Consider the following 27500-nt stretch of genomic DNA (forward strand, 5'->3'; position numbering starts at 1 on the left):
TGATTGTCTGTTTTGTGTGTGTGTTTGTTTGTGTGTTTTGCATGTGCCTGTCTGTTTTATGTGTGTGTTTGTTTGTGTGTTTTGCACATGCCTGTCTGTTATATTGTGTGTGTGTGTGTGTGTGTCTGTGTGTGTTTTGCGCGTGGCTGTCTCTTGTATTGTGTGTGTGTTTTGCACGTGCCTGTCTGTTGTATTGTGTGTGTGTATGTGTTTTGCGCGTGCCTGTCTGTTGGATGTGTGTGTTTTGCACATGTCTGTTTGTTGGATGTGTGTGTGTGTGTTTTATGCGTGCCTGTCTGTTGTGCGTGTGTGTGTTTTGCGTTTACTTTTCTGTTGGATGTGCGTGTGTTTTGCAAATGCCTGTTTGTTGTGTGTGTTTCAAGTTTCAAGTTTGGTTTATTTGTCACATACATAGTCATACACAGTATAACTCGTAGTGAAATGGTTGTGTGTGTAAGTGTGTGTGAGTGTGTGTTTTGCACATCAGTTTGTTGTGTGTGTGTGTGTGTGTGTGTGTGTGTGTGTTTTGTGCGTGACTGTCTGTTGTGTGTGTGTGTTTGGCATGTGTTTGTCTGTATGTGCATGTTTTGCACGTCTGTTGTTTGTTTGTGTGTGTGTATGTGTGTTTTGCACGTTCCTGTTTGTTGTATGATTGTGTGTTTTGCGCGTGCCTGTTTGTTGTATTGTGTGTGTGTTTTGTGTGTGTGTCTGTTGGATGTGTTTGTTTTGAATGTGCCTGCCAGTTTTGTTTGTGTGTTTTGCACGTCGGTCAGTTGTGTGTGTGTGTGTGTGTGTGTGTGTTTTATGCGTGCCTGTTTGTTGGATGTGTGTGTTTTGTGCTTGTCTGTCTGTTGCATTGTGTGTGTGTTTTGTGTGCCTGTCTGTTGTGGGTGTGTGTGTGTGTGTGTGTGTGTGTGTGTGTTTGTGTGTTTTGCACGTGCTTGTCTGTTGGATGTGTGTGTGTGTGTGTTCTGCACGTGTCTGTCTGTTGGTTGTGTGTGTTATGAATGTGCCTGTCTGTTGTATTGCGTGTTTGTTTTGTGTGTCTGTGTGTTTGGCACGTGTCTGTCTGTTGGATGTTTGTGTGATTTGCGCATGCCTGTCTCCTGTACGTGGACCGTGACTTCTGGTCCAGCGTGGGCAAGATCAAGGCAGCGTCCTGTTCCACGAGTGGACCAGCTGGTCGCAGGCTGGACGTGTGGCACTTCATGAGAGAGTTCGCGGCAGGTGTCACCACGGACAGTCACCAGCTGTAGGGCCTTTTCATGTAGGGCTACCATCACGTAGTCAACCTGCCAACAGTCTGGTGGAGCTGCGTCACCAGGCCTTTGTGACACAGCAGAGGGTGGACAGAAAATCTGCCCGAGTGACGAGGGCGGTGTTGTTTACCCGCCACATCACAGGTTTACAAGCAGCCACTCTAAGACCTCTGGTGTTGCTGGAACACAGTCTCACAGTGGTGGTAAGAGTCTCAGTAATCCAATGTTTCCTTTTAGCCCTATAGTTTGACTTGTAGCTGGGTCATGAACTGATGCTGTCTGCCTCTGTCCTTTTGTATCTTCACAGCTGCTTCCTTGGACAAGGCAGTGGTTCTGTTCAGCAGCCCAGCGTCAGCCGCCTTGTCGAGGCCGTTCGCCTGGTGCTTTGTCGGCTTCACCCGGCCGGTCAGACCATCGCTGGCATCAGGGTGAACATGTGGGCTGCCATCATGAAGGACTACGGTGTCATCAGGGACGTAGTCCTGGGCAGCCTTGGTCTTATGGCCCAGACCCGTATTCAGCTTTTGGAGAATTAGTAGACACTGACCCAGTGGTGAGTTTACCGGATCTTATTGACACTGTGATACAGGCTAACAAGCGGTGCTGCATTTTGTAAGTAAGCCCCCGGAGCATCCGACTCACAGGCACCCTGCCTTTGATTTGAACATCCAGCCGGATGCATCTGGGCAGGCTTCTCGGCGTGTCCGAGGCCAGCCTCTTCCTCCCGGTGAGACCGTGGCGAGCCCTGGTCCAGAAGACCAAGTGCCCTGTAGTGAATACAAGAAAGGCAGAGGCTGAGGTGACCACTGCCACCACTGCTGATGGACAGGCCGTCCCTGCTAAGTGGTGCAAGCATGAGCACCATGACTGCCAACAGTGTGGCCAGCCCAAGACCAAGGAGTTTAACCACAGCAGTGGGGAAGACCGTGGAGCAGTGGATGGAGGAGATGAAGAGAGGAGATGCTGGACAGGGTCAGTGATCTGCTGACCAGCCCACTCACCTCATGGTATATAGTTTCATATTTATTCCTTTAAGTATTTGTTCTGTGTTGTGAATGAGCTCTGATTAATACTGAATTATACATCACAATGTGAATGAGCTGTTTAATACTATATTATGCTTCACAAAGTGAATGAGTACTGTTTAATACTATATTATACTTCACAAAGTGAATGAGCTGTTTAATACTATATTATACTTCATAAAGTGAATGAGCTGTTTAATACTATATTATACTTCACAAAGTGAATGAGCTCTGATTAATACTGTATTATACTTCACAAAGTGAATGAGTACTGTTTAATACTATATTATACTTCACAATGTGAATGAGCTGTTTAATACTCTTATACTTCACAAAGTGAATGAGCTGTTTAATACTATATTATACTTCACAAAGTGAATGAGCTGTTTAATACTATACTTCACAAAGTGAATGAGCTGTTTAATACTATATTATACTTCACAAAGTGAATGAGCTGTTTAATACTATATACTTCACAAAGTGAATGAGTACTGTTTAATACTATATTATACTTCACAAAGTGAATGAGCTGTTTAATACTATATTATACTTCACAAAGTGAATGAGCTGTTTAATACTATATTATACTTCACAAAGTGAATGAGCTGTTTAATACTATATTATACTTCACAAAGTGAATGAGCTGTTTAATACTGTATTATACTTCACAATGTGAATGAGCTGATTAATACTATATTATACTTCACAAAGTGAATGAGCTGTTTAATACCGTATTATACTTCACAAAGTGAATGAGCTGTTTAATACTATATTATACTTCACAAAGTGAATGAGCTGTTTAATACTATATTATACTTCACAAAGTGAATGAGCTGTTTAATACTATATTATACTTCACAATGTGAATGAGCTGTTTAATACTATATTATACTTCACAAAGTGAATGAGCTGTTTAATACTATATTATACTTCACAAAGTGAATGAGCTGTTTAATACTATATTATACTTCACAAAGTGAATGAGCTGTTTAATACTATATTATACTTCACAATGTGAATGAGCTGTTTAATACTATATTATACTTCACAAAGTGAATGAGCTCTGATTTCTACAGTATTTTACATCTCATTTATTCTGCTTTGTACTTCCCAAAGTGAATGGCAGCAGTTTATTTTGCATTCTGTTGCACAAAGTGAATGGACGCCTATTTAAACTGCTTTGTTCTTTAATAAAGTGAATGAGCATGTTTGCGACTTGCTGGTAATTAGACACATGCTTACAAAAGATGCACTTGTTACTTTGATATTATTTATTTGATGAACAATAAATGTCGTCCACCTGTTCTGTATTATGTGTGATCGTCTTGTGTGTGTATGTCTCTTGTGTTGTAGTACATGTTGTTGGTGTTTGAAAGGTGTTTAGTGTGGTGTTAGATGTGTCATCACTGTATGTTCATTAAATCTTATGTTTTCTCGTGCCCCTTCTCCACATCCTATTTGCTCCTTGCAGCAGCCGTTTTGGAGTGGGCAGCGGCACCATCGGGGGCAGCTGGCGGGCGATGGTGCTGGGGTCAGTGCCCGGGGCCAGAAGCTTCTTGAGCCTGACGCACAGAAGCCTGTACAACCCTCCGGACGGTCTTGTACAGCCCACAGGCCGTCGACTTACGGCCCAGCCGACGGCACTCGGGCTACGCACACAGCAGCTTGAATGGCCACATGCGGTACGGCATCCACAGGAACAGTCCGCTGTGGAAGAACGCGTCGGGCGAAGACGGAGGTTGCACGTAAACCAGCCGGGGTCCGGGAGGAGACCACCACAGACGCAGATTCTTGGTCAGTGCCGGCCTCCCAGACTGCACTCTGGTGAAGAGCGTCCGGCTGACCCACTGGTCATCTTAAACGAACAAACAGATGCATCGTGAACATGGGCTTGGTGTTTTCCTCAACCTACCACAAAAGCACCAGAGGGGGGCTGGTGCTGCTCATCTCAGCAGTGGGCACTGGCTGCGTTTGCGAAGGCTGCTTTTCTGGTTCAGCCGTCGGCAGGGAGTGCTGGGGTGGGGCAGGGACCTCCGGAGCAGAGGAAGAGGAAGCTGGAACAACACATTAATGAGCTTAGAAAAGGGCAAAACATGTCACTTAACGTCACAACATGGGTGTACATCAGCCTTTGGGGACGACTGACACAGCCAAGAAGCTGAAAGTATCTAAAGCTACTGAAGCCTAAAAGCATCGAGTGCTACTGAAGCGCGATTCACTCCAACCCACCCCTCAACGACAACAGCAGAGTCAAGCAAATCTATGTCATTATGTGCAGCTATGTTAATGAAATAAGCAGATGAAATGAAGATGAGTTTTAGCCAGCAAACAGAACAGCACCACTAAACATGCATTTAGTGATTTAATGATTAAGTGCAGAATGAATTAATGACCGTGCAGGGTGAAATAAAGTTATAGCTGTGTTACAATGCATCACAACAAAACAGACCTTCTATTTTATACTTGTGTAGTTCACTCAGTCCATTCAGCAGGACAACTCATCTTCAGCGTCCGGTTCCATGGACACAGCCAGCAGCTCGGCATCGGAAGGCTCCTGTGTGTGCCTGCTGGCTGTGGAACTCCAATGGCTGGAGACGCCTGTGTATGGAAACAAGGAGCAACTTCAGACACCAGAAAGGAGTCACATTCAAAGGCACTCAATGACTCGGTCATCCACCCACACCCGCCCGCATGCACGCCCCTGGAAGATGGGCTGCTGGTGCCGGAGCAGGCACAGATGGGGAGGTGGTCGCCACGGTTGCGGAGCACGTCTGTGTCCGGCCGCTCTCCTTCCCGTCTCTGCCCTGGATGTACTTTTGCAGCGCCTCCATCTTGCTCCCAGGCCTCACCGTCTGCCGCCGGATCCGCTGGACGTGGCTGGATTAACAAAACCTCACACGTAACCGCAAAACGTTCCACGTTCCAACGCTGCTGTGTTTGTCATGCGTGAATTCAGCACCTGCCTCCTCTTCTCCCTGTGTTACCCTCATACAGGTCCCTGTACGAGACACTCTGGTGTTCCCCGAAGCCGACGAGACGCTGTTTCTCCCGCCCAGGAGAGGAGGACCCGTCCCTGGTCCGGCGCTCCCCGACGGCTCTCATTACGTCGGGAAAGAGGCTCGCGTCCTGGACCAGGGCGTCCTTGTTGACCATAGCAGGCAACATCAAAGTCTCTTCACCCTCGTGCTCCCATTGAAGGGCCGCCAACACCATGACCGCGTATCCCATGTTGTGGGTCAGCAGCCATTTAAATGTTTGACCCCGGTACGGCCCGCACTGGACTGTGTTCTCGCTCAGCACCAGCCAGGCGTTCCTGGGGTCATCCCCTGCTCTCCATCACATGGTCCTTGGCCTCCTCCCTCATCCTCTCGGTGCTCCAAGCCCAAGACGGAGCCGGCCGCCGCTTGTAGGCGTTGGACTGCTCCACGGCCTCGGGCGAAGGCTGGAGGGTGAGCTCGCCGGAGGTCTCTCGATTAAATGCAGGCTTGTAATCCATTCTGTCCAAAAGGAAACAAGAGAGGAAGAGACAAACATCGTGTGCACGCACGTCTGCGGAGACAAAAGACGACATGCGCACACATAAAACTTTGACAGGCTGCTTACTTGAATTGTTGGTCAATACCCAAACTGTAGAAAGACGAACACACACAGCAGTGCCACATACAGATCAGTACCGACACGTCGTGGTTTGCTTAGTGAACACTTACAATGAACGCGGTAGACCGCTGCGCATCTGCAATACAGACAACAGACAACACACACATACATCAATACGGTCAACCTCGAGTTGTAAAGCACCACTCCAGACGTGCATACAAGCTAGCTGGGCGCATTTAATCATCCATGTTAATGTCATCTAGTCAGACACTCTGTGTTTTACACAGAAATGACCGAGACGAGCGAGCGATTTAGCGAGCTAGCTCGGTCGCTCGGGTGTGGCTGCTAATTTCGCCCCTTAAATCTCACTTTTACATTCTTGACGTACGTAGACGGGGAATAAAAGCCAGATAAAGACCTACAGCAAACGAATCGAAGAGCTAAACTTCAAACAACAGGAGAAAGCGGCTGTGCTGATCTGCACTGTAATCCGCAGACAGTCAGCTGGTGCTCGGCAGCTTTTCCAGTCGCGCTAGTTCACTAGCTAGTTGGCTAACGTGCGACAGCTTTCTTTCAGTCGTCTCACAAAGCGGATGTGTTCAGATTCCGCTCATACTGAATAAAATGTACTAAAGCTCATAAAGACGGTGAAGCACCATGGCGTTGTTCAAGCATAACCCACTAATGTTAGTGTCCAAGAAAGCTACTGAAACACGTCTGCTAGTGTTGGTTTGTAGCTAACGCTGGTTTACTCTGCAGCTACAGTACAGCACAGCATCGACCTGTTCCAACCTCTCCAGCTTTATTCCTCTCCAGTGGCTTGGCTGTTTTGTTTTGTGATGATGGTGTTTGCCCTGGTTTTCTCTCTGAACTGTGAACTCTCTTCTTCTTTGTGTACTGAGGACGAGTGTCAGGTGCTGTGCTGATCTCCACTGTCATCCGACTCCAACACACCTGAACCGGCGTCTCCTCATTAGATGCGCACACCTGAATGAACTCCAACGTCCACGAACGCTCCACCTTTACTGTTGATGGGTTATATTCACAAAGAGCTGTTTGTCCAGAAAATATGAATGTGTCTGCTGACTATAAGCATGCACGATATATAAACATATTTATATGCATTACTCATTGTATTGTTAAGTTTAAAGGCTGGTACGCTCGATGATAATCTGGAAAGCCATCAATTCCAGTATAACAAATGTGAAGGGGACGCATCCGGTTTTATTGGGCCAAAATGTAGAAGAAACTGAGGAAGTTGATGGAGGGCAAGAAATCAAAAAGAAAACATTTAAAATGAAAAAAGTGGCTGTAAAATAAGAAAGTACTACAAAGAAAGATGAAATGCGATCTGTCACCACAAAATGAAACTACACAACAGCGACTGCTGGGACTGCTATGAATGGTAGGCTGGTAGGTAGAATGGTAGGGGAAGGCAGACGAGGAGATCAGTCAGACACAACTCTGTGTTTAGTGTTTACAGTGTCTCTCTTCAGATGGATGACATCTGTGTACAGGTGGGAGCAGCAAACACACACAAGCTTCTATGTCTTACTTTATACAAGTGTGAACTGAGTGGCCATTTGAACTGTAATCAAACAGATTTTTGTTCAGCACATCTAGACACTTTCTGCAGTGTAAAAAATATTTGAATGGTGCAACCTCAAAAATCCATGTGTAACAAGCAGGTTAATTGGTTTTATTCAAATCAAGTAAATTGTTTGATTATAAGAAGTAAAATAACCAGAACAGTTCACATGACCAAATTAACTTAATTAACAAATAAACTTTACAATTTTACTGAGTGCATTCAATATCTTAGTAAGGAAGTTTTAAATACATTTATTAAATAATTTATTCAATTTAGCGCTATTATGTCCCTTCAGGTTTTCTCAAGTTTCTTGTCAGAATTGTCTAAGAAAGTGAGAGAGGCTTGTGTGGTGGTAATGGAAAAGCTCAGAAGAAGGAACGGAGGACGCAGACAGTTCATTGTCATAGATGAGATTTTAATCTTTTCTTTTGAAAAAGTGGATAAAACTGTTTGCTAATAAAAGAACGTCTAATGATGCAAAGAGAAAAGCTATTAATCAGTCCGGAGGTTTCCTCTTACCCTTGCTTAGCGTAGCCGTACCCTTTATAAGCAGTTTGATAGCATCACACAAAGATTCTGCTATTCCCTGAACAAAACTAATGTTTATTTTGTTCATCAGCTCATCATACAGAGGTCGCCAACACGTAGAACACCATACAATGTTATCAGCAACTTTAGATAACGTCTCATTACAATTTTCAAGTAATGTTTTGATGAAAAAAGATTTTCCGCTATTGCTAGGACCACAAACGATACATGAAAATGGTATTTGCATTCTAGCATCTAAACATTGAGTTACAGACATTTTACAATAATGCTAAAAAAATACAAATCCTATATGCAATCAGATTCTTAATACCCGTACGCAGAATCCTGAAATCGGGAAACAAAACACGTTTGTCCTAAACAATCCTGAATCTTTTAATTCGAGATTTGTGTTTGAAGAGAAAGCCCTTTTTATCTCTCACAATTTGATTGTGGGTGGTCGTAAGTACTCTAGTCTGTTCACCATTTTTCACACATTCGTCAACCGGTTCTGTCAAGAGATTTCAGGTTTACGAGTTTAGCATTTGAATAGTTTAAAGTGATACCCTTGGCTTTCATTGTTGTTTTACCTTTGGGAGTCCGATACCCATATGTTTTAGGTCCCGAGCTGACAAATTCTACAATCTCATCACCACAGTCCAACTCATTTGTAAGACCCCCCCAGGTAATCACCCAAAGGTGGTATCCAATCACCTTGACGACTTTTGAAGATGATGCTATCCGTGTCTGTGTACAAGCAACGGTCTTGTAAACAATCTATCAAATTGTACAGCTCGTACATATTTTCCATGTGCATGCTCTAAAAGATGTGATTGTCACAATCACAAACTTAGATTCTATAAGATAATGATGATGAATTCATGGGTAGAGATATTTCATGGAATGATACATAATCAGATAGCAAAATATTCACACAACAAATTTGTCCAATAAAATATTCAATATAGCAGTTTATTTCATAGTTTGTGTTAAACAACATATTAATTCATACATTTTCCCTACAACTGTCACGGTCATTTAAACTGGAGTTGAAAGACAACATTGAGGACACTGAGGACTGTTTCTATGAATGTATATTACCAATGACAGTTGGGAGGGATACTAGTGGTTACTTCTCTGCCTTGGTTGTTGTGCTGAATTGCGTGTCTGTGTGTTTGTATGTGGAGGTGACGTAAAACGTATTGAAGTGGAGCTACTGTTTGTCAACTATGTTTTTAATTTTATCCATGTGATTTATGTGTTGTCTACAGACTTGTTATGCTGGGACTATTTGCAATTCTTCCTTTAGCTTTTTGTTCTAAGGACAGGGCTTAAAAGGGAGGCTCTTCATTTTTCAGCAGATTTGTTAAATGAGCCGTTTCCATGGAAGCAGCCTTGACTCAACCACTGTCCAACCAGACCACTACATAAGCCAGATCTACTCTAATCTACAAACAAAAAGCTTCAATGGTCAGAGCTTTCATCTTCTTAACTGTTCTGAACCAAATCGACACCATTGTGTTAAACAGCAAATCCCCTGGTATCTCAGACGTCTCTGTCAAACTGCTTTCTGAACAGCAAGAAATAGTGCTAGAACATGAGCTCTCTGCCCTCCACCAATTTCACCAGAAACTGCAGGATCCACCAGAACTAACTACATCATATGTAAAACAGCTAACTGAAAAGCCTGCAAAACAACTTTCCTTCAAATTTGAGTAGTGTGCAGAATATGCACATTCTAGAGTCTCTTTCTCTGGAACAGTTGGCATTGGCACTGAATATCAATTCAGCCTCTATTTTTAACGGAAACTTCTCTCAGACCTTACTTGTGTGGTTACATATTTTGTTTCAGTGCACAGTAACAACCACCTAACACTTTACTCTGTAACATTGAAATCATAATTATGCAAATGTATGCATAAAATTATTGAGTATATGTGTATAGTAGAGAGTGTGTATGCTGTATATGAGCTTTGCTCACCAAAGCTGGGAAATGCCTTACGTGTAGAGCTTGGTCCGGAATTTCTCACCATTGTCCTGAATATTACAAACACAGTCTTGAATAATATTTAAACCCTACAAATCCTTCTTATCAAGTAAAATGGTTCAATTTTATTTCATTCCAACCAGGAAAAAATATAAATATTATTCAAGGTAATAATTTAACCACAAAGCTCTTGTGGGTTGTTTTTGTATGTTTGTCCTTCAGAATTTACCTTTATAGCAGCATTTAACTGACACTTTTTGTCCAAAGTTACTTACAACTACGACTGAGTACAACTTGGGCAATTGAGGCTCAGGGGCCCAACAGTAGGAACTTAGCAGTGGTGGAGCTTGAATCAGCAACCTTCTGATTACAAATCAAGCACCTTCACCACTGAGCTACCACTTCGGTTCCGATGGTGTTCCAATCTGTTCCAAATGGTTCTAAAAGGCCCGCGTCCTCTCATTGGCCTGTTCCAGTAGGATTGGCGAGTTTTCATTGGCTCTCCCGTTGCTATCCCGTTGCCGGCTCGTCACACTGTCACACTTCTCACGGCGTGCGGTAAGTATCGACGGCTAAGGAAGTTTCCCTTCCGTTCGTTTTTCAGACGTTTTACGCTCTTTTTCTTTACCTGGCTTTTATTCCCCGTCTACCTACCTCGGGAATGTACTGTAAACGTGACATTTCATGGGCCCGATTAGCGGCTCGCTCGGCCGGTGGTTTATGTGCGAAATAGCGGGTGTCCGACCATCTGTCTGGCTAGATGGCATTAAAATGACTGATGAAATGTGAGCAGGTGGTTTGCGTGCTCGTCTGCAGTGGCTCGTCTGCAGTGCTGCTTTACAACTCCAGATCGACCGTGTGTGTTGCTGTATTGTATTGCGGACATGCAGCGTAGTACCGCGTTCATTGTAAGTGTTCGCTGTATGTGACACTGATGTGTGTGTGTGTGTGTGTGTGTGTGTGTGTGTGAGAGAGAGATTTTGTGATGGAATAATGTGTGACCTGCTGGTTGATCTGTGATTGTGTTGGCGTTCTTTAGGCTGTCCTGCGATAAGGAGGTCGTTTTCCTGATGCGGGGTCGCACTCTGGGGAACAGTGTGACCTCGCTGTACAGGCACAGACAGCAGTGGCGTGGGCAAGATCAAGGCAGCAGCCTGTTCCACGAGTCGTCAGGCTGGACGTGTGGCACTTCATGAGAGAGTTCGCGGCAGGTGTCACCACGGACAGTCACCAGCTGTAGGGCTTTTTCATGTAGGGCTACCATCACGTAGTCAACCTGCCAACAGTCTGGTGGAGCTGCGTCACCAGGCCTTTGTGACACAGCAGAGGGTGGACAGAAAAACTGCCCGAGTGACGAGGGCGGTGGTGTTTACCCACCACATCACAGGTTTACAAGCAGCCACTCTAAGACCTCTGGTGTTGCTGGAACACAGTCTCACAGTGGTGGTAAGAGTCTCAGTAATCCAATGTTTCCTTTTAGCCCTATAGTTTGACTTGTAGCTGCGTCATGAACTGATGCTGTCTGCCTCTGTCCTTTTGTATCTTCACAGCTGCTTCCTTGGACAAGACAGTGGTTCTGTTCAGTAGCCCAGCATCAGCCGCCTGGTGGAGGCCGTGTGCCTGGCACTTTGTCGGCTTCACCCGGCCGGTCAGACCGTCGCCGGCGTCAGGGTGAACAGGTGGGCTGCCGTCTTGAGGGACTACGGCGTCATCAGGGACGTAGTCCTCGGCAGCCCCGGCCTCGTGACCCGGACCCGTATTCAACTTTTTGAGTTGAATCAGCGGACACTGACCCAGTGGTGAGTTTAGGGGGTTTTATATTGACCTTTTTGGCACTGTGGACTATACAGGCTGAGTACTAATAGGTTGTGCTGCTGTTTTTGTTACAGGTACAACGCCAGGAAGAAAAAGCAGGAACAGGATGTTCTGCACCTCAGCGTTGGCCAGTCCAGCACTCCGATGGTGGCCCCGGAACCCTTCCCTCCCACGCTGAGTAAGCTCCCGGAGCGTCCGACTCACGGGCACCCTGCCTTTGACTTTAACATCCAGCAGGATGCGTCTGGGCAGGCTTCTCAGCGCGTCCGAGGCCAACCTCCTCTTCCTCCCGGGGAGACCCCGACGAGCTCCGGTCCGGAAGCCGACACGGCTTCTGCCACCGCCGCCACTCCTGCTGCCCCTGCCGCGCCGGCCGGGCCCAAAGTGCCCCGGACCACGGCGTGGCGTTGGAAGAAAAAGGCAGAGGCCGAGGCCGCTGCTGCCGCCGCCGCCGCTGCGGATGGACAGGCCGTCCCCACGAAGCGACGCGAGCATGAGCACTACGCCTGCAAGCAGTGTGGCCAACCTAAAACTAAAGAGTTTGGCCACAGCAGGTTTCACGGGCTGCACTTCTGCACGGCGGCAGGTGGGAAGACTGTGGAGCAGTGGATGGAAGAGATGAAGAGAGGAGATGCTGGACAGGGTCAGTGATCTGCTGACCACCCCACTCACCCCATTGTTCATACTTGTACATAGTTTTATATGTATTCCTGCTTTAATTATTTATTCTGTGTGTATATTTATTTCTATTTTAATTATTTATTCTGTGTGTTGTTCATAATCATTTGTACTTCACAAAGTGAGCAGAACTGTTTAATACTGTTATACTTCACAAAGTGAAGCAGCACTGTTTAATACTGTTATACTTCACAAAGTGAAGCAGCACTGTTTAATACTGTTATACTTCACAAAGTGAAGCAGCACCGTTTAATACTGTTATACTTCACAAAGTGAAGCAGCACCGTTTAATACTGTTATACTTCACAAAGTGAAGCAGCACCGTTTAATACTGTTATACTTCACAAAGTGAAGCAGCACCGTTTAATACTGTTATACTTCACAAAGTGAAGCAGCACCGTTTAATACTGTTATACTTCACAAAGTGAAGCAGCACCGTTTAATACTGTTATACTTCACAAAGTGAAGCAGCACCGTTTAATACTGTTATACTTCACAAAGTGAAGCAGCACCGTTTAATACTGTTATACTTCACAAAGTGAAGCAGCACTGACTTATTCTGCTTTGTACTTCACAGCGTGAATGAGCAATGACTTGCACTCTATTTTAAGTCTCAGTTATTCTGCTTTGTACTTCAAAAAATGAACGAGCACTGATTTCTTGTGCTTTGTACTTCACAAAGTGAATGAGCACAGATTTATTGTATATTCTGTTGCACGAAGTGAATGGGCACCGATTTAAACTACTTTAAGAAAGTGAATAAATAACTTTGTGTCTCATTACCAAAATCTCACAAATGATGCACTTATTTTGATTGATATTATTTATTTCATGAACAATAAACAACTATTCAAACAGTTCGGTTTACTGTGTAGGAAATAACATTCAATTAAGTCAACTTTATTAATCTTATTCTTAAATGAACATGCAATTTTAACTATATATATTAGTGGGAGATATTTTTTAAAACGCGGAAAACCATTAGAAATGCGTAAGCCAATGAAACTGACATTCTGTGAAATGTCTGGATTTTTAATCTTAATCTTCAAATTTTTAATCTTAATCTTAAGTGAATATAATTACAAACAGATAGAAGATATTGAAAAGCCAGTCTAACAGCATGAAACACAGCTACTTGACATGCATGCTCAACTGCACATGGCTACTTAATATGCAAAACAACAGCTGACCCTCTATCGCCATAGTCCCGCCTCCTTGCCAGAGAGGTCACAGAGGTCACCAGGCCAGGAATTTGGGCAGATTCTGGGTTCTGGGTGAACCGTGCGTCCGGGAAGGCCGGGGACGGCGCGGATGGGCTCGGGCGCCTCCGGAAGGGCCAAGGGGGGGCCGAAGCGGCTCCGGAGGGGCCCCGGGGCCCCGGACTGGCCACAGAGAAGATTGGCCCCCAACCATTGCGCACACAGTTTACTGATATTCTATGCTAGTATCATGAGGGTCGGACTTTTCAGAGTACCTGGAAGTAGGCTGCATGAGCACTGTACCAGTATCTGAAGGAGTGCGGGTCTGGTGAGGCGGTGTTACAGTCTGACACAGTAGAAGACATATAAATTAGTCAATGACTACTGCAAGAATCAGCTGGCTTAGGACCTCTCAAGACAAAGGTTCCTTTACACTCCACATCAAGCAGCTATGTAACTAATTGAGAGTGATTCAAGAATTATTTGCAATACCAACTTTATGAAGCAATGCTAAACATTACATTCACACTTATACAGATTACATTTATAATGTTTGGCAGACACTCTTTACCAGAGTTTCATACATATATTACTTACCTAAGAAAATAAGATATGAAAATAAATACATAAATGAAAAAATACACACCACCAAGTCTCTCCAGTTCATTGATCCCCTTAAATCAGCCTCCCAGTCGGACAGACTCAACTCCTGATCCCCGCCTTCCAAGTCATCTTAGAAAAAATGTATCCAATTATTCTAGTATGAATGTGATTAAGTTCTTTGCATCTGAAATAGTATCATTGAGTTTTAAATCAATACTTGGAGCAAAATTACACTTTTATCTAGTTGGTCCTTTAACATAAATCCACTGATCAAAATGTTTTTTTCTTTTAGTGTGTTGTTTTTACTTGCTAATATTTGTTAAGAAATAACATCTATTTTACAGGTATCATTTCCATAGACACCCCCAAATGATCAAACACTTCAAATGCCTCAATCATCATTAATCAAAGTATTCATTTTGAGTCCGTTGTTGCAATAAGTTTGTGTTCAAACTTATTAGCAGTAATGCTATGTTAACATTTACTTATTCAAAATATCAAAAATATCAAATCAGACTGTAATCAGCAGTTTCAAAGGGGAAAATTAGAGATAAACAGACCATAGATGTATTTAAAAGATATTTTGGTAACAATGCATCAGGTATCAAAATACAGTAATACATTTAAACAAAAGAAGTGCCATAAAATATGATTTCTTCTTGTATTTAAAAATAAACAGCATTACATTATATGTCTGAGATTAAAAAATAAATAAATAAAACACATGGCCGGTTTTTACCCATAAGGCACTGCAAGGAAAGAGGTTGGCTTTACAGAGGCACAGAGCATAAATACCTCATTAATATTCATGAGCAAAGTTTAAAACATCTTTGGCTCAGAGTAGTGCTGACAGAAGAACAAAAAATAAAATTTGTAATTTTTAAAGATAAACATTAAGCAACTCCTGGCAGAAAATTGCATTTTGTACTGATGACATTTTATCTCCCTGAACTTGAAGGCTACAGCCACCAGGCTTGGCAAAGAGACCCATCAATGGACCTCAAGCTCCAAACTGCATATTACACCAACAGCACTCGTCTGTGAACTCCTTCTCCTTCTCTCCTCTCCTTTCATTAATCCCTCCATCCTCCCATTGCAACCATTTATTTTGATACTGAGCCTTGAAACTTTAATAAAAAATGTTGATAATTGGCAACAAAAATGTAAAGATGCTACAAGCAAAACTGCCTGTTTTTCCTTGACTTTTGTGTAAAGTATTTACATGTGCATTAAATTACATCACAGGCTCTCATAGTAATATTTACATAAACATCTTTATATTACATTTTTACATAAACATCTTTCCATTACATTTACAGTACTGGGCAGATGGTCTTATAGTGACTGATACATATTCATCAGTATGACATGTGTGCTCTCTGAGGATCAGACCATGATTCTGGAGATGTATCTTAACGTACCTGCTCTACCAGGTGAGTTCAGGAGTGCTAATGTGATAAAACTCTGATCAGGTATGACTGAACATACACTGACCTCTGACCCCTGAATGGTACACAGAAAGGCAGTGTGGGTACATACATGTGTGTGTGTGTGTGTGTGTGTGTGTGTGTGTGTGTGTGTGTGTGTGTGTGTGTGTGTATACAAGAGAGCCAAATCATTTATCATCTCTCAGACTTCCTCATGGTTATTATTGGGAGATCACCTCTGCTCTTCATCTGAGTGGTTTAGTCCATTCATATTAACTCCTCTGTTGTCATGGTTACAGTCTCCATTCACTGCTGATTTTTGTCCTCAGCTGCACAATCAACAGACCTGCTGCCAGAAGCTCCGCCCCCATGAGAGCCAGGAGCACCGTCAACACCGTCACTGTGGAGCTCTGATACAGCTGGACTTCTGCAACTCACACACAGAAAAAATAGTCAGAAACCACCTTCATGACACAATAAAGTTTATCCATGCAGGAGTTTACTGATTGTTTTTTTAAACAAATCACACTACCAGAGTTTGTTAAGATGACAAGATGCCATTCTTTAACAGACTGGAGTTATAATTCAGTTATTGAGAACTACATGAACTACATTATCACAACTCCTCTCCTTGTTTCCCTCTAAAAACAAGATTATAATGGATTATGGGATTATACTTATGATGGCATATGGGGTGTCTTGCCCTTCCCTGTGTTATCACCTGGTCTGGGCTTCAGGTGCTACAGCACTGAGATACTTGAACAGTGATACTGAGGGTGAAGTGTTTGTTGATTTATTGAGGGTCGGATGTAGAGGGATTGAGCTTCAGGAGCAGACAAGGCCAAACTAAAAAAACACATAAACCACACTAGAAATAAAATATTATTATTAGTCGGCTACATTTATTTAGCACCTTTCGCAAACTCAAGGACACTTTACAGACAGAAATCAGCTTTTACACTCAAATCACACACAGACTGATGAGAAGCATCAGCGAATTTACAGTGTTCTCTCTATCAGAAACCACAGCCCCCTGGGGGAGTGCACCAGTGCAGAGGAAGGGGAGGAGGTTAAGACCAGGACAGACCACAAACCATTGCTGGACATACACACACTGTAACGATTGGCCACCCTCCTGACATCCCTGTTTCCATACATTCATAAATACAGACACTTGAATTCTCACTCATCACTCAATCACTCATAATTGTTTTGGTATCAGTAAGCAGGCATCACACAAAGTGCCGTAAAACATCAATGGCTGGATCTAAGAGTGTCCATCTGAGAATCCACCTCAAAGAGTCCAGTGAACATCACATGCTTTAGTGGGGATATGCTTCAATAAACAGCACCTCAATTAAGACCAAGACCTCAAACTATTACACTCAGTTCACACTGTTTGCATGATCCCGGCATTTATAGTCAAACTAATACTGAACCACAGATGTGCATGAAAAGTTACTGACACTACTCACACCCTCCTTCCCAACATAAAGTAATTCTAGATAACATTAAAATCACAATAACTACACTTACCTTCCACAGTAACTGTTTATGTTTGAATAATCTCTTCATTCTTAGTGTCTCTGATGATGTAAATGATCCACTATCAGATGGTGCGGTTCCTCTCAGCTCAACAGCAGAGATGAGCGATGCTCTCTGAGTGTATTCAGGTTCACACTTCAGTGAGTGTCCAGCCACTGTGCAGATTTGTCCACTAGAGGGAGCAGCTGCACCTGTGCTGTTATAAATAATCTCCACTGACTCTGATATGGGCAAATCCAGCACCAGATTTTCAATGGGCTTGATCTGAACTGAAGAAATAAATGCTGAAAAGAAAAACCATCAGTAACTTTAAAGGGGCTCAAATGTAATACATACTATTAAAACTAAATCATTAAGGGTTCGTTAGCAAAGACTGAGAGAACAAACCCTTACCCTCTATCCATAGACCCATATCACAGATGTCTACACCATCACATTCACAGGTGTACCAGTTCCTCTTAGTGTAATCAACATCAGTGATGCTGAGGAGCTTCCTTCAGGTACTGATCATATGACATGTAAAATCCCTCCTTTGACTGACAGAATGTCTGGTTACACTGATCCAGAATGTCAAGTTGTTTATCAAACACAGTCCATGTGACCAGACCAGAACACATCTGAGTGCAGGGGAGAGTAGCATCGTCATGAAGATTCCCCTTTACTGAAGAGAAGGTGGATACAGGAACTGAAAAAGATTAAGAAAGTGGAGTTTAAAAAGGCATTCAATAAATCAGACATCAGTGTTCAGAGTAGCCCGTAGGTTAGCTAGCGTTAGCTGACCAAATCCCAAGCCAATGTTTCATTCGTAAACATATTAGCTACTCACCACTCTGTTTGGTTTATTTATTTGTAAACATATCAGCTACTCACCACTTTGGTGGGTTTATTTATTTGTAAACATATTAACTAGCTACCCACCACTTTGGTGGGTTTATTTATTTGTAAACATATCAGCTAGTCAACACTCTGGTGTCAAACAGCTCTCTGTCTAAGGAATTCTATAGAGTGACATTACTGTCTTAGATACAAGACCACAAACCCGCTGTGGAACTGAGCAGAAAAGCAGAAATGGAAACCACAAGTCACAAGTTTCAGCAGGTTTCCGGTGAGTCTGCACTGAAGGCTTGGCACGAACCTCCATCTTGTCATCATCTGTAGAGGAAGTTTCTCGCTCCTTTAGTTCACACAATGAAAATCTAAAATAAACATGTTCTTCAGCTTAATTAAACATATCTCGGGTCTAATGCACCTAAAGGAAGTGTGTGTTAAAGTGTTTGTAGAGAAAAGTCTTATTTTTTGGAAATTCAAACATTTTTTCTGTTAAATCCACTACATTTATAAAGATCACTTTCTTAGGAAGTTGGATAAAATATTGAGCAATATTGTGCAAATAGATGATCAGTTCACTATAGTATATTTTTTAAATGATATAAAAAACCACAAAGCCAATAATCAATTCACTCTGTGATATTCTTGGAAAACACTTTGCAACATATTCAAAATATGACATTGCAGTGTTTTTACTGCAGGAATGTAGAGTATTGGGATGGCAAGCTTGTGTAAAATGTCTCTTTGCACATATTGAATCTTTATCAAATAAACAGATCAAATTATCAAATAATCCACTAAATTCTTGAAATACACTCTCTTACATAGTTACTTTTAGAATGACCAAGTTATTTTTACTGTGGGAATTTGGAGTAATGGGATGGCAATATCCTGTTAAATGTCACTATATAGCACTACTTGAAGCTCTATAAAATGCACATCAAATTATGAATTGTTATTCAAGAAAGGATAGAGGCATCTAAAATCTTAAATATGAGCAAGCAAACCACACGGTGAATTGAGCAACACGGATACACCCACACATCAGAACAAAGGACATAAGTCAGAGATCAAGGTTGTGGAGCTGTCTGGTTTACAACAGCAGCGACGTCAGTCTTCCTAAAACTGTTACAAATTCATATCAAAGCACATCACATACTCCAAATAAAACACATTCAGGACAAAGAGAAAGGAAGAAGAAATGGACCAACTAATGTAAACAGGAAACAAAATGATGACTAGCCAATCACAACACACAAATGATCACACAGACCAATGAGGTTGAGGCTGGCTTTAATTTTTCACCTTTTTTCCAGACTAACACTTTCATCACTGATAAAATGCAAGCATAAAACTTCTGTACAGTATGGAATCAGACAGCCTGTAGGTGTGTATGTAATAAAACAGCTTTTTGCTAACTGCACTGTCACAGGCATGTTATGATGAGAGTATGACTTCAGTTTAATTTGTCTCGTCGATTCTGTACTGATCCCATATAGTATGGTATCAGATATGGCTGGTAGACCTGTCCGTAATAGCTGTGTAAATAGTTTAGGTTCAAGGCAGAAATAAAGACATGGAAACAGAAATGGCAGAGTGCTTGAAAGGTTAGGTGGTTCGTTGAGAGAAGCAGCACAACCTAAATCTCTACATAAACTTATGCATCTTTGAGGAACAGCCTGATTTACTTACACACAGCCAATCAGAAACTGATGCTAGGTATTGCAGATTGTATTGTTCATGTAGTTGAGAGTTAGAAAAGAGAGAGAATTTATAGTGCACTATGGTGGCTATTGTGGGAGTTATGCCAGAAAAACACCTAAGATTTTTTGTCATATTTCATTAATGACTGTTTATGGTGGGTTAATGTATGTGTAAATCATGTAGAGATACTTGCAATTAGAGTCTGCAGGGCAGTAGATCTCGTGGAGTGGAGCTGGAACTAAACTCTGCTTACAGAACAGCAGCTCCTAATTCTGTTCATTTGTTTATACATGAAGTCTTGTATACAGCTCATATCCTTCTGGTCCTTATGGTGCCATTGTGTCTCAGCTCATCCGCAACAGATGATGCTGTTCACTGTGCTGCTTCTCAGAGTGAAGTGGTGCAGGCAAAAGTGAACCATGAAATGAACACAGGAAAACTCAGCCAGTTTAGATGGTTGTGATTCATACTGTGTGTGTGGGTATGTGTGTGTGTCTCTCTCTGCTACACTCTATCTGGTTAAAGTGTTGAGGGGTGTGATGAAGGAAACAGATACAGCACACATTCCTGCCACACAGGTGTAGTATAACACACCCACACACTGCTCCTGTGTGTGTGTGCTGGTCCAGCTGGTGCGATGATGTTGATTTTGTTGTTGTGTATGTATGCATGCAGGAGAGGATCATGGGTAAGGTAGACGTAGCCAGAGTGACTTCCTGTTTCAGAAACGCCCTTGTGTCCTTTATGACTCGCCGAAAAAGCCCCCTCACAGGAGACATGTTCATCAGCGTCTTCAACAGATTCCCTGTGAGAGAACGAACACACACACAGCCTCACATACAAACGTGTACCACACATAATGACATACAAATTCAGCACATGCTTAAAACATACAGAAACAAACATTTGTTCAAATTTGGTACCTACAGAATCATTACAGAATTCAATCTATTCTGGTCTCATTGTTGAGTTACTGTAGTATAATTGTAAACTTGTGTCTGTTCGTGATGGAGCTTGTAGAATGTTACACAGCAGGTTTAATGCTCTACATAACACCAGTAGTTTAGTCGGTTAGCCACCTTAGCCAGTGCTGAACAGTGCTGTTGACCTGATGTGTTTTAAAGGTTCTGTGTATGAATCTGGTGGACACTGCAGTAGAGAACATCGCCGGGGCAGTGAGAGAACATCAGCAGGTAAATCCTCCTCACACTCTGGACCTAATCGAGCCCTGCTGGCTACATTAGCAACAGTGGTATTGATGTCTTTATACTTGTGTTTTTCTTATTGGTTGTTCATTTCCTGTAATAAAAGGTTTTATGGACCAATGCTGTCAGTTTTGGTTGTAAAAATTAACATCCTTCTCCTTTCATGTTTGCGTTAGCGTTTTCAGGGCCTTACTTGTCCTATGATTGGCTGCTTAACCCACTGGAAGGATTTGATTGGTTCCTTATTCCTCTGGATGGTTATGAATAGCTGTATAACACTCTGTATGGCTTTGATTGGCTGTTGCAGGGCCAGGCGTGTGTGATGGTTCTGAGAGCTCTGCAGTCTAAAGAGGTGAAGCAGCTGATGACTACAGCCCAGTGGACTGAACTCTGCCAGACAACAGCAGACCAGCTCCAGCAGGTAGAGTCCAGGTCAAATGCATAGAGTACATTGTAAGACCGTCTCCAACAGATAAAGGCTGAAAAATATGAAAGTTCAGCTGTACCTTACACACCTGGTCCAGGTGATCCTGGTCTTATGAAGTGAGTTGTTAAACAGGATCAGGTGGGTTGGATGTGACACTGACTCAGAACACTTCACAGCAATGTTAATCTGGACGTAGTAGGCTGACACTGTGCCAACATGAACTGGTTTCCATAATCAGTTTAATTCACTCTGCTGTCACATAATTGTGTGTGTATGTGTGTATTAATGCGCTCATAAGTGAAATTAATGCCTGTTAGGCTGAGTAAGAACTGTTGGGTGTGTAATACTTGGACTGGGCTCTCAGGCTGCAGAGATGGTGGTGGTGTCGCCCCCACTGTGGGCTCGTCACTCTGAGCTGAATCAGTTTGGCGTCTGTTCTGTTTCCTCCAGAGTCTCCAGCACACAGAGTGCAAGAACAAGGCAGTTTATGGGAAGATGGTGAAGGCCCTGAAACTCTGCCACTTCCTGGTCAAAACGGTTCACAGTCAGGTACAGAAACGTTGCCTATGTCTTACTCTAGACTGAGCATTCTAGAAACACTCGTGATTCCACTCTAGCTTTTTCTAGATTTTATCACACTGGCCTTATTTGCCCAGTTGCTGTAGCATAGTTGTTTTCATTATGTTTTAATTATGTCTGTAGTGGCAAGGCTAAAAGTCTGTTGTTCTGATCAGAAGGTGGAGGTGAATCTGGACTCTCTCCGGAATGTTCTGAGGTCCATGAATTCTGAGGGGAGTCTGCAGAAGGCCGGGCAGCTAGAAGACACGTACTGGAGTGTGATGAAACTCTTCAACATTCAGTGAGTTACACGTACAGCTGCACTCACTCATAATTGTCACAGTCTGAGCAACGGAGCCTCAGATATCAGTAATGAGGACTGATAAGCGGAGGTTAACCATGAACCCAGCTGGTCATCATAACCAGTCAGCTCTGCTGTCCCCTCATCACAATGTCTGCTCATAAATGGATGTTTGTGGGCCTCCATCTGATCTTTGTCTCCTGGTCTCCTTGGGTTTGTTGTGTCTGATCTTTGTCTCCTGGTCTCCTTGGGTTTGTTGTGTCTGATCTTTGTCTCCTGGTCTCCTTGGGTTTGTTGTGTCTGATCTTTGTCTTCTGGTCTCCTTGGGTTTGTTGTGTCTGATCTTTGTCTCCTGGTCTCCTTGGGTTTGTTGTGTCTGATCTTTGTCTCCTGGTCTCCTTGGGTTTGTTGTGTCTGATCTTCGTCTCCTGGTCTCCTTGGGTTTGTTGTGTCTGATCTTTGTCTCCTGGTCTCCTTGGGTTTGTTGTGTCTGATCTTTGTCTTCTGGTCTCCTTGGGTTTGTTGTGTCTGATCTTTGTCTCCTGGTCTCCTTGGGTTTGTTGTGTCTGATCTTCATCTCCTGGTCTTCTCAGGAAGCCCCGAGTGGAGAAGGTGAAAAAAGCAGCAGCAGAGCAGGTGGAGCAGGAGGCTCCAAAGAAGAAGAAGAAAGGGTTCCTCCCCGAGAGCAAGAAACGCAAAAACCGCAAGAAGCCCACCATACTGGAGGGAATGGACACTACAGTCGCCCCGGCAACTGCAGGGGGAGGGGTGGAAGGGGGGAAGAAGAAGAAGAAGAAGAAGAAAAAGAACAAGAAGAGGAAAGTGCAGGGAGGAGAGGAGACACAGACTCCGCCTCCTGTTAAAAAGGCCAAAGCTCAACAGCCACAGAGCAAGAAGCAGAGAGGCCGGGAGTGAGAGCAGGTCAGCACTGAGTGAGGGACACACAGGGACTGACCAGGGAAGCAGGACAAAGACTCTGGGATGGACCTGTGTAGACCAGTGCACACCAACCCTGCTCCTGGAGATCTGTCTCCCAGCAGAGTTTAGCCTCACCCCCTACTTCTGGAGATCTACTACCCTAGAGTGTTAGACCCACCTCCTGCTCCTGGAGTTCTTCCACTGAGATCTCCAGCTGAAGCAGCAGGGCTGATGGACACTGGTGTTAAAATGATCCATCAGGGACTAAGGCCTGGGCTCCAAACCTGGCTCTGTGTAGAGGGGTAAATAAAGGGCAGGTACAGAGAATATATATGTACAGTCATCACCTCAGGCATTTGAAGTGTGTTTTCTCTGAGTAGAAATATACATCATTTTTACATCATTATATGTAAAAATCATATACATCATTTTGAAATTAACGCCTCTTTGTAAAAGCAAAATATGCCATTAAAGGTATTTTATTTTGAAGATAAATGTAACAATTAATTGTTGGTAAGATACTGACTTGTCAGAATGCTGTTACATACACATGAGACGCATTATATTCTGAGTGTACCCAAAACACCTCTGTACTGAGACGTGTTATAATCTGACTGTGCCCTAAAGACCTCACTGTACTGAGAAATTATATTCTGAATGTACCTAAAAGCCCCTTGGCAGTGTTTATGGGTGTTGCACACATACACTGTATGTCTACAAGTATGTGGACACCTTTCCATCACACCTATCTGAGCTTGTTGGACACTGTAAGGGTTTTAAGTGTGGTGTAAAACATCACGGAGGGCTTCAAAGGCCTGGTCAGTGGTTACTGCTGAAAATTGGATTTAGGATGAGTGATCTAAACTGCAAGTCCCACTCATAGTTTCATTGATCCCATTTGGAGGTTTTCAGTTGGCAGCTCTCAGGCTCAGAACTGGTGCTAAAGGAAAGAAAATCCCCTGTTCATGGGGTATCGGAGAGCTTTGGCCATGCTAACACAAGTAAACACAAAATGCAGTTTTTATTATTAAGAGAACAAAGAATCCAAACCTACATGGCCCTGTGTGAAAAAGTGATTGCCTACTGTGATAACTCCTGGTTTATCATATCTTTGGAAAGCTGAGTTTAATTTCTCTAGCCACACCCAGGCCTAATTACTGCCACACCTGTTTGCAATCAATAAATCACTTAAATAGGACCTGCCTGACAAAGTGAAGAAGACTAAAGGTTTCTCACAAGCTAGATGGCATGCTGCAATCTAAAGAAATGCAGGAGCACCTGAGATGCAAAGTGATCAAGATCTATGAGTCTGGAGGAGGTTATAAAGATATAAGCTAGGAAGGGAGCAAACACTTTTTCACACTACTGTAGTTTGAACTCTCCTGGGATCTTGTGACAGTGGAATTCTTTACACTGTGCTACATCGCTGTTACGCCACACACCTAACCAGGAGAGCTCTTGGACTAGAGAACCAATACTAACCAGGGGGTTTAGCTCTTGGACTAGTGTTTTGAGGCATTTTGTTTCTTTCCAACACACACACAGATAATAGTTCGTTCTCTCTCTCTCTCTCTCTCTCTCTCTCTCTCTCTCTCTCTCTCTCTCATATAAACTGTATGTGATAAAGAAAGGTCACACATTTTTCTGTGATCTGATTATAATAAGCTTTGAAGTTCTCTAACAGGTGCAAGACTGTGTTTATGTAAAGAGGAATAATGTTTCTGGATTGTCTTAAGGTCAGAGGCCTTTGAGTCTGTAGGTGCAGTACAGAGGCTCTGATGCAGGTGATTTCAAGACCCCTGTGGAAGTCTAAGGCAGATCACTCTGGACTGTTCCTGTGAAAAATAACTTCATTAGTGATGGGAAAAGATGTGTTTTTAAAAGACTTGAAAGCCTCTTTGAGAGTTCTGTGGCTAAGCAAGGTTTGTTATCTTGCCACAAGGGCAGGTTGATACTTACCTACAACTTTATCTTGCACGTGTTTAGTGGTGTGAGCAGAGATCATCTTTGTTTAAATAAAACGAAAATCTTCCAATGGGATGTAATGGTGTCAAGCTTTAATTTACATAATGATGCATCCCAATTTGCATATACTAAATAATGTATGTTTGAACATAGTGGTGGAGATTTCAAACACTAGTATATAAAGAAGGTGGGTGATTACGTAATCACTTCTGAAACTGTATAAAAATTTGTTGTGTGATTGTTGGACATATTCCAGACTTTGCCTCGTTTGTAACATTGAGCTCAGAATAAAGATGGGACCAGCAATTAATTCAATTATTTCCAGAGTCTGCATCTTATTTTCTATTTAAAGTGTACTTAATAAAATTATTGGAATGTGGAAAAAATCTAGGAACGACAAGGGACTAACCAGAGTGCTCTCGTGAGCCAGGGACAGATGCGGACAACTTTATTGAGAGGGCACATGTTAATTAAAAAAGGGGTAAGAAAACAAGCCATTATCCTCCACAAAGCAAGTTCTACAGATCCCGAGTAAAACGGCTCCAAAAAAAATGCAAATGAGTAATTTTTATTTCACAATTCTAATTCTAAAATTTGATACAAATTTGAGAAAAGAAAAAAACACAAAGCATAAGCTATCTAGTTTTGCCATAGTAACAGGAGCTGCCATGGTGACAGGTAAAAGTGGTTGCCATGATGAACAGGTAAAAGTGTGGAGACAAAGGACAGCTCACTGTGTTTCATTCCTACAGCAGGTGTTCTGAACTTGTGACCTGATGGAAGCTGTTCAAGCTCTGATAGCAAAAGATGATCAGGAGGTATGTTGTCAATCACTTTTTATTCAACAACATGAGTAGCCCAGTTGAAAATATGTGTTTAGTAGTGGTTTATAAATGTGATATGGCCATCTAAGGAGGAGTAGTGATGTGTTTGTGTAACTGCCCCTTTAACAGTTTTTAGAGGGAACATCTGAAGACTTATATGGGGTGTGATGAGTTTTCCTATACAGTAAATTAAATTTGAGTATAGAGGTGATTTGGGTTTTCAGATCTAGAATCCTTGCATAACTCTCTTTTGTGCCTAACAATGGTTTGAGTGTGTTGTGAGAAGTGTCTGAATGAAGCTTGATTTTTTTCCACTTAATGTACTGAAGTAGCATATTAGACTAGTAGGCTATGAGTTGGAAAATCCCAAACAGAAGAGGTTAACCTGGTTATACTGCAGTCGACAACACTGTTGCTTTATCACTTACTATATCATCCATCCACTATATCATCCATCCATTAGAAGAAGGAACCTGTTTGGTTCCTTCTTCTAATGTAAGAGCACTGCAGTGATCCAGCTGTTATTTATTCTTACTGTTGTCTTGTATCTTTATCTCCTCTGCAAGGCATTTAATGCAACGCTAATACACATTTACTGCTATTCTACTACTGTTAGGCTGTGATCTATGTGTTCTATGTGTTCTGTGTTCTGTGTGTTCTATGTGTTCTGTGTGTTCTATGTGTTCTGTGTGTTCTGTGTGTTCTGTGTGTTCTATGTGTTCTGTGTGTTCTATGTGTTCTGTGTTCTCTGTGTTCTATGTGTTCTGTGTTCTATGAATTCTGTGTTTAATATACAAATAATCTGCTTATTTAGGACTCATATATTTGTCTTAATGTAGAGTATTATGTATTAATGTTATGTGATTGTATCTAATGTGACTGTATCTAAAGTAATTTAAATAAAGTTTGCTTCTCTGAAAAATTACACACCAAATGTAAAAAACTAATTATTAGTTGTGCTGTTGCATGAATTTAAAGTGATTATTCATAGTATATTTTTGTTAATAATGAAAAGTGTTGTTGTTGTTGTTATTATTATATAACGCACTTTTCTGATGTACCAAATACAGGCAAACAAATTATTTTTCCACAATACTTGAAATACACACACACACTCATTCCCAACATTCAGCCATTATGATGATTCTTTGTCATGTGCACAACATGCCATGGACGTCCACACACTTACATGCTAATTGTGAGGCTGATTATCTGTCTAAATTACAATCATCTGTAAGTTAGATCTACAAAGCGGTATGTGAAGTTCCGAAGTGTTTCATCGTACCGACATAGTGGAGATTTACTCTCAGCGCAGCCGCAAAACAAGTCCGTGTAGGAGGGACTGTGACTCCATTGGCTGCAGAAAAATGACGGACAGGTAACTTTGGCTGCTGATTGGCTTAATAAAAATGACTGACATCAGAAATCGGTTGTGTAATTGGCTTCAGTTGAAAGTGATTGACATGTGCTCCGCCCTCTACTTACCCGCTGGAGTTCCTGTAGTCTCTCCCTTCTCTAG

The 27500-nt window shown here is 42.5% G+C and overlaps 5 protein-coding genes and 1 long non-coding RNA gene across 9 annotated transcripts in view; 4 read left to right on the plus strand and 2 right to left on the minus strand.

Moving 5' to 3' along the window:
* LOC118241310 (uncharacterized) overlaps positions 1 to 27500 on the minus strand; it is a 451150-nt gene that overhangs the window by 231843 nt on the left and 191807 nt on the right. The gene's annotated exons all lie outside the window — the stretch shown is intronic.
* LOC118241328 (NACHT, LRR and PYD domains-containing protein 3-like) overlaps positions 1 to 27500 on the plus strand; it is a 235683-nt gene that overhangs the window by 104382 nt on the left and 103801 nt on the right. The window lies entirely within an intron of this gene.
* On the minus strand, positions 3864 to 6642 carry LOC113569338 (uncharacterized). Of its 2 annotated transcripts, XR_014124929.1 has the most exons (4): positions 5888 to 6642; positions 4734 to 5781; positions 4197 to 4338; positions 3864 to 3991 (listed from the first exon to the last, which is right to left on the minus strand). It is a non-coding gene; the product is annotated as an uncharacterized LOC113569338 (long non-coding RNA). The 2 variants fall into 2 exon arrangements; XR_014124925.1 differs by lacking the exon at positions 3864 to 3991 and having other exon boundaries at positions 4201 to 4338; positions 5992 to 6640.
* LOC145657860 (uncharacterized) lies at positions 4334 to 7964 on the plus strand. Its single transcript, XM_081714197.1, has 3 exons — positions 4334 to 5183; positions 5279 to 5733; positions 6784 to 7964. Exons 1-3 carry the CDS (start codon positions 4713 to 4715, stop codon positions 6911 to 6913), a joined length of 1056 nt encoding a protein of 351 aa, XP_081570323.1. The 5' UTR covers positions 4334 to 4712; the 3' UTR covers positions 6914 to 7964.
* On the plus strand, positions 9417 to 13334 carry LOC145658757 (uncharacterized). 3 transcript variants are annotated; one of them, XM_081718108.1, is made up of 4 exons: positions 9417 to 10892; positions 11024 to 11430; positions 11535 to 11783; positions 11874 to 13334. In XM_081718108.1, the coding sequence occupies exon 4, from the start codon at positions 11944 to 11946 to the stop codon at positions 12448 to 12450; it is 507 nt and encodes a 168-aa protein (XP_081574234.1). In that variant the 5' UTR covers positions 9417 to 10892; positions 11024 to 11430; positions 11535 to 11783; positions 11874 to 11943; the 3' UTR covers positions 12451 to 13334. The 3 variants fall into 3 exon arrangements, with proteins under 3 accessions (XP_081574234.1, XP_081574182.1, XP_081574265.1); XM_081718056.1 differs by lacking the exon at positions 9417 to 10892 and having other exon boundaries at positions 10947 to 11430; XM_081718139.1 differs by lacking the exon at positions 9417 to 10892 and having other exon boundaries at positions 10947 to 11783.
* On the plus strand, positions 20914 to 23643 carry LOC145658706 (myb-binding protein 1A-like protein). The gene is made up of 5 exons (XM_081717347.1): positions 20914 to 20976; positions 21296 to 21409; positions 21866 to 21964; positions 22150 to 22274; positions 22868 to 23643. Exons 1-5 carry the CDS (start codon positions 20917 to 20919, stop codon positions 23187 to 23189), a joined length of 720 nt encoding a protein of 239 aa, XP_081573473.1. The 5' UTR covers positions 20914 to 20916; the 3' UTR covers positions 23190 to 23643.

The sequence above is a fragment of the Electrophorus electricus genome, chromosome 1, assembly GCF_041902795.1.
Source record: "Electrophorus electricus isolate QZ-2024a chromosome 1, ASM4190279v1, whole genome shotgun sequence".
In the NCBI taxonomy this organism is placed as follows: domain Eukaryota; kingdom Metazoa; phylum Chordata; class Actinopteri; order Gymnotiformes; family Gymnotidae; genus Electrophorus; species Electrophorus electricus.

What these genes read in the sequence shown, in the direction of transcription:
- LOC145657860 (XM_081714197.1), top strand. Translation starts at nt 4,713, where the DNA reads ATGCATCACAACAAAACAGACCTTCTATTTTATACTTGTGTAGTTCAC. An exon ending in GGATTAACAAAACCTCACAC is followed by an intron (nt 5,184 to 5,278) that starts GTAACCGCAAAA and finishes ACCCTCATACAG; the next exon opens with GTCCCTGTACGAGACACTCT. An exon ending in CCTCGGGCGAAGGCTGGAGG is followed by an intron (nt 5,734 to 6,783) that starts GTGAGCTCGCCG and finishes TTGTGTACTGAG; the next exon opens with GACGAGTGTCAGGTGCTGTG.
- LOC145658706 (XM_081717347.1), top strand. Translation starts at nt 20,917, where the DNA reads ATGAATCTGGTGGACACTGCAGTAGAGAACATCGCCGGGGCAGTGAGA. An exon ending in CAGTGAGAGAACATCAGCAG is followed by an intron (nt 20,977 to 21,295) that starts GTAAATCCTCCT and finishes TGGCTGTTGCAG; the next exon opens with GGCCAGGCGTGTGTGATGGT. An exon ending in TCAAAACGGTTCACAGTCAG is followed by an intron (nt 21,965 to 22,149) that starts GTACAGAAACGT and finishes TGTTCTGATCAG; the next exon opens with AAGGTGGAGGTGAATCTGGA.
- LOC145658757 (XM_081718108.1), top strand. Translation starts at nt 11,944, where the DNA reads ATGGTGGCCCCGGAACCCTTCCCTCCCACGCTGAGTAAGCTCCCGGAG.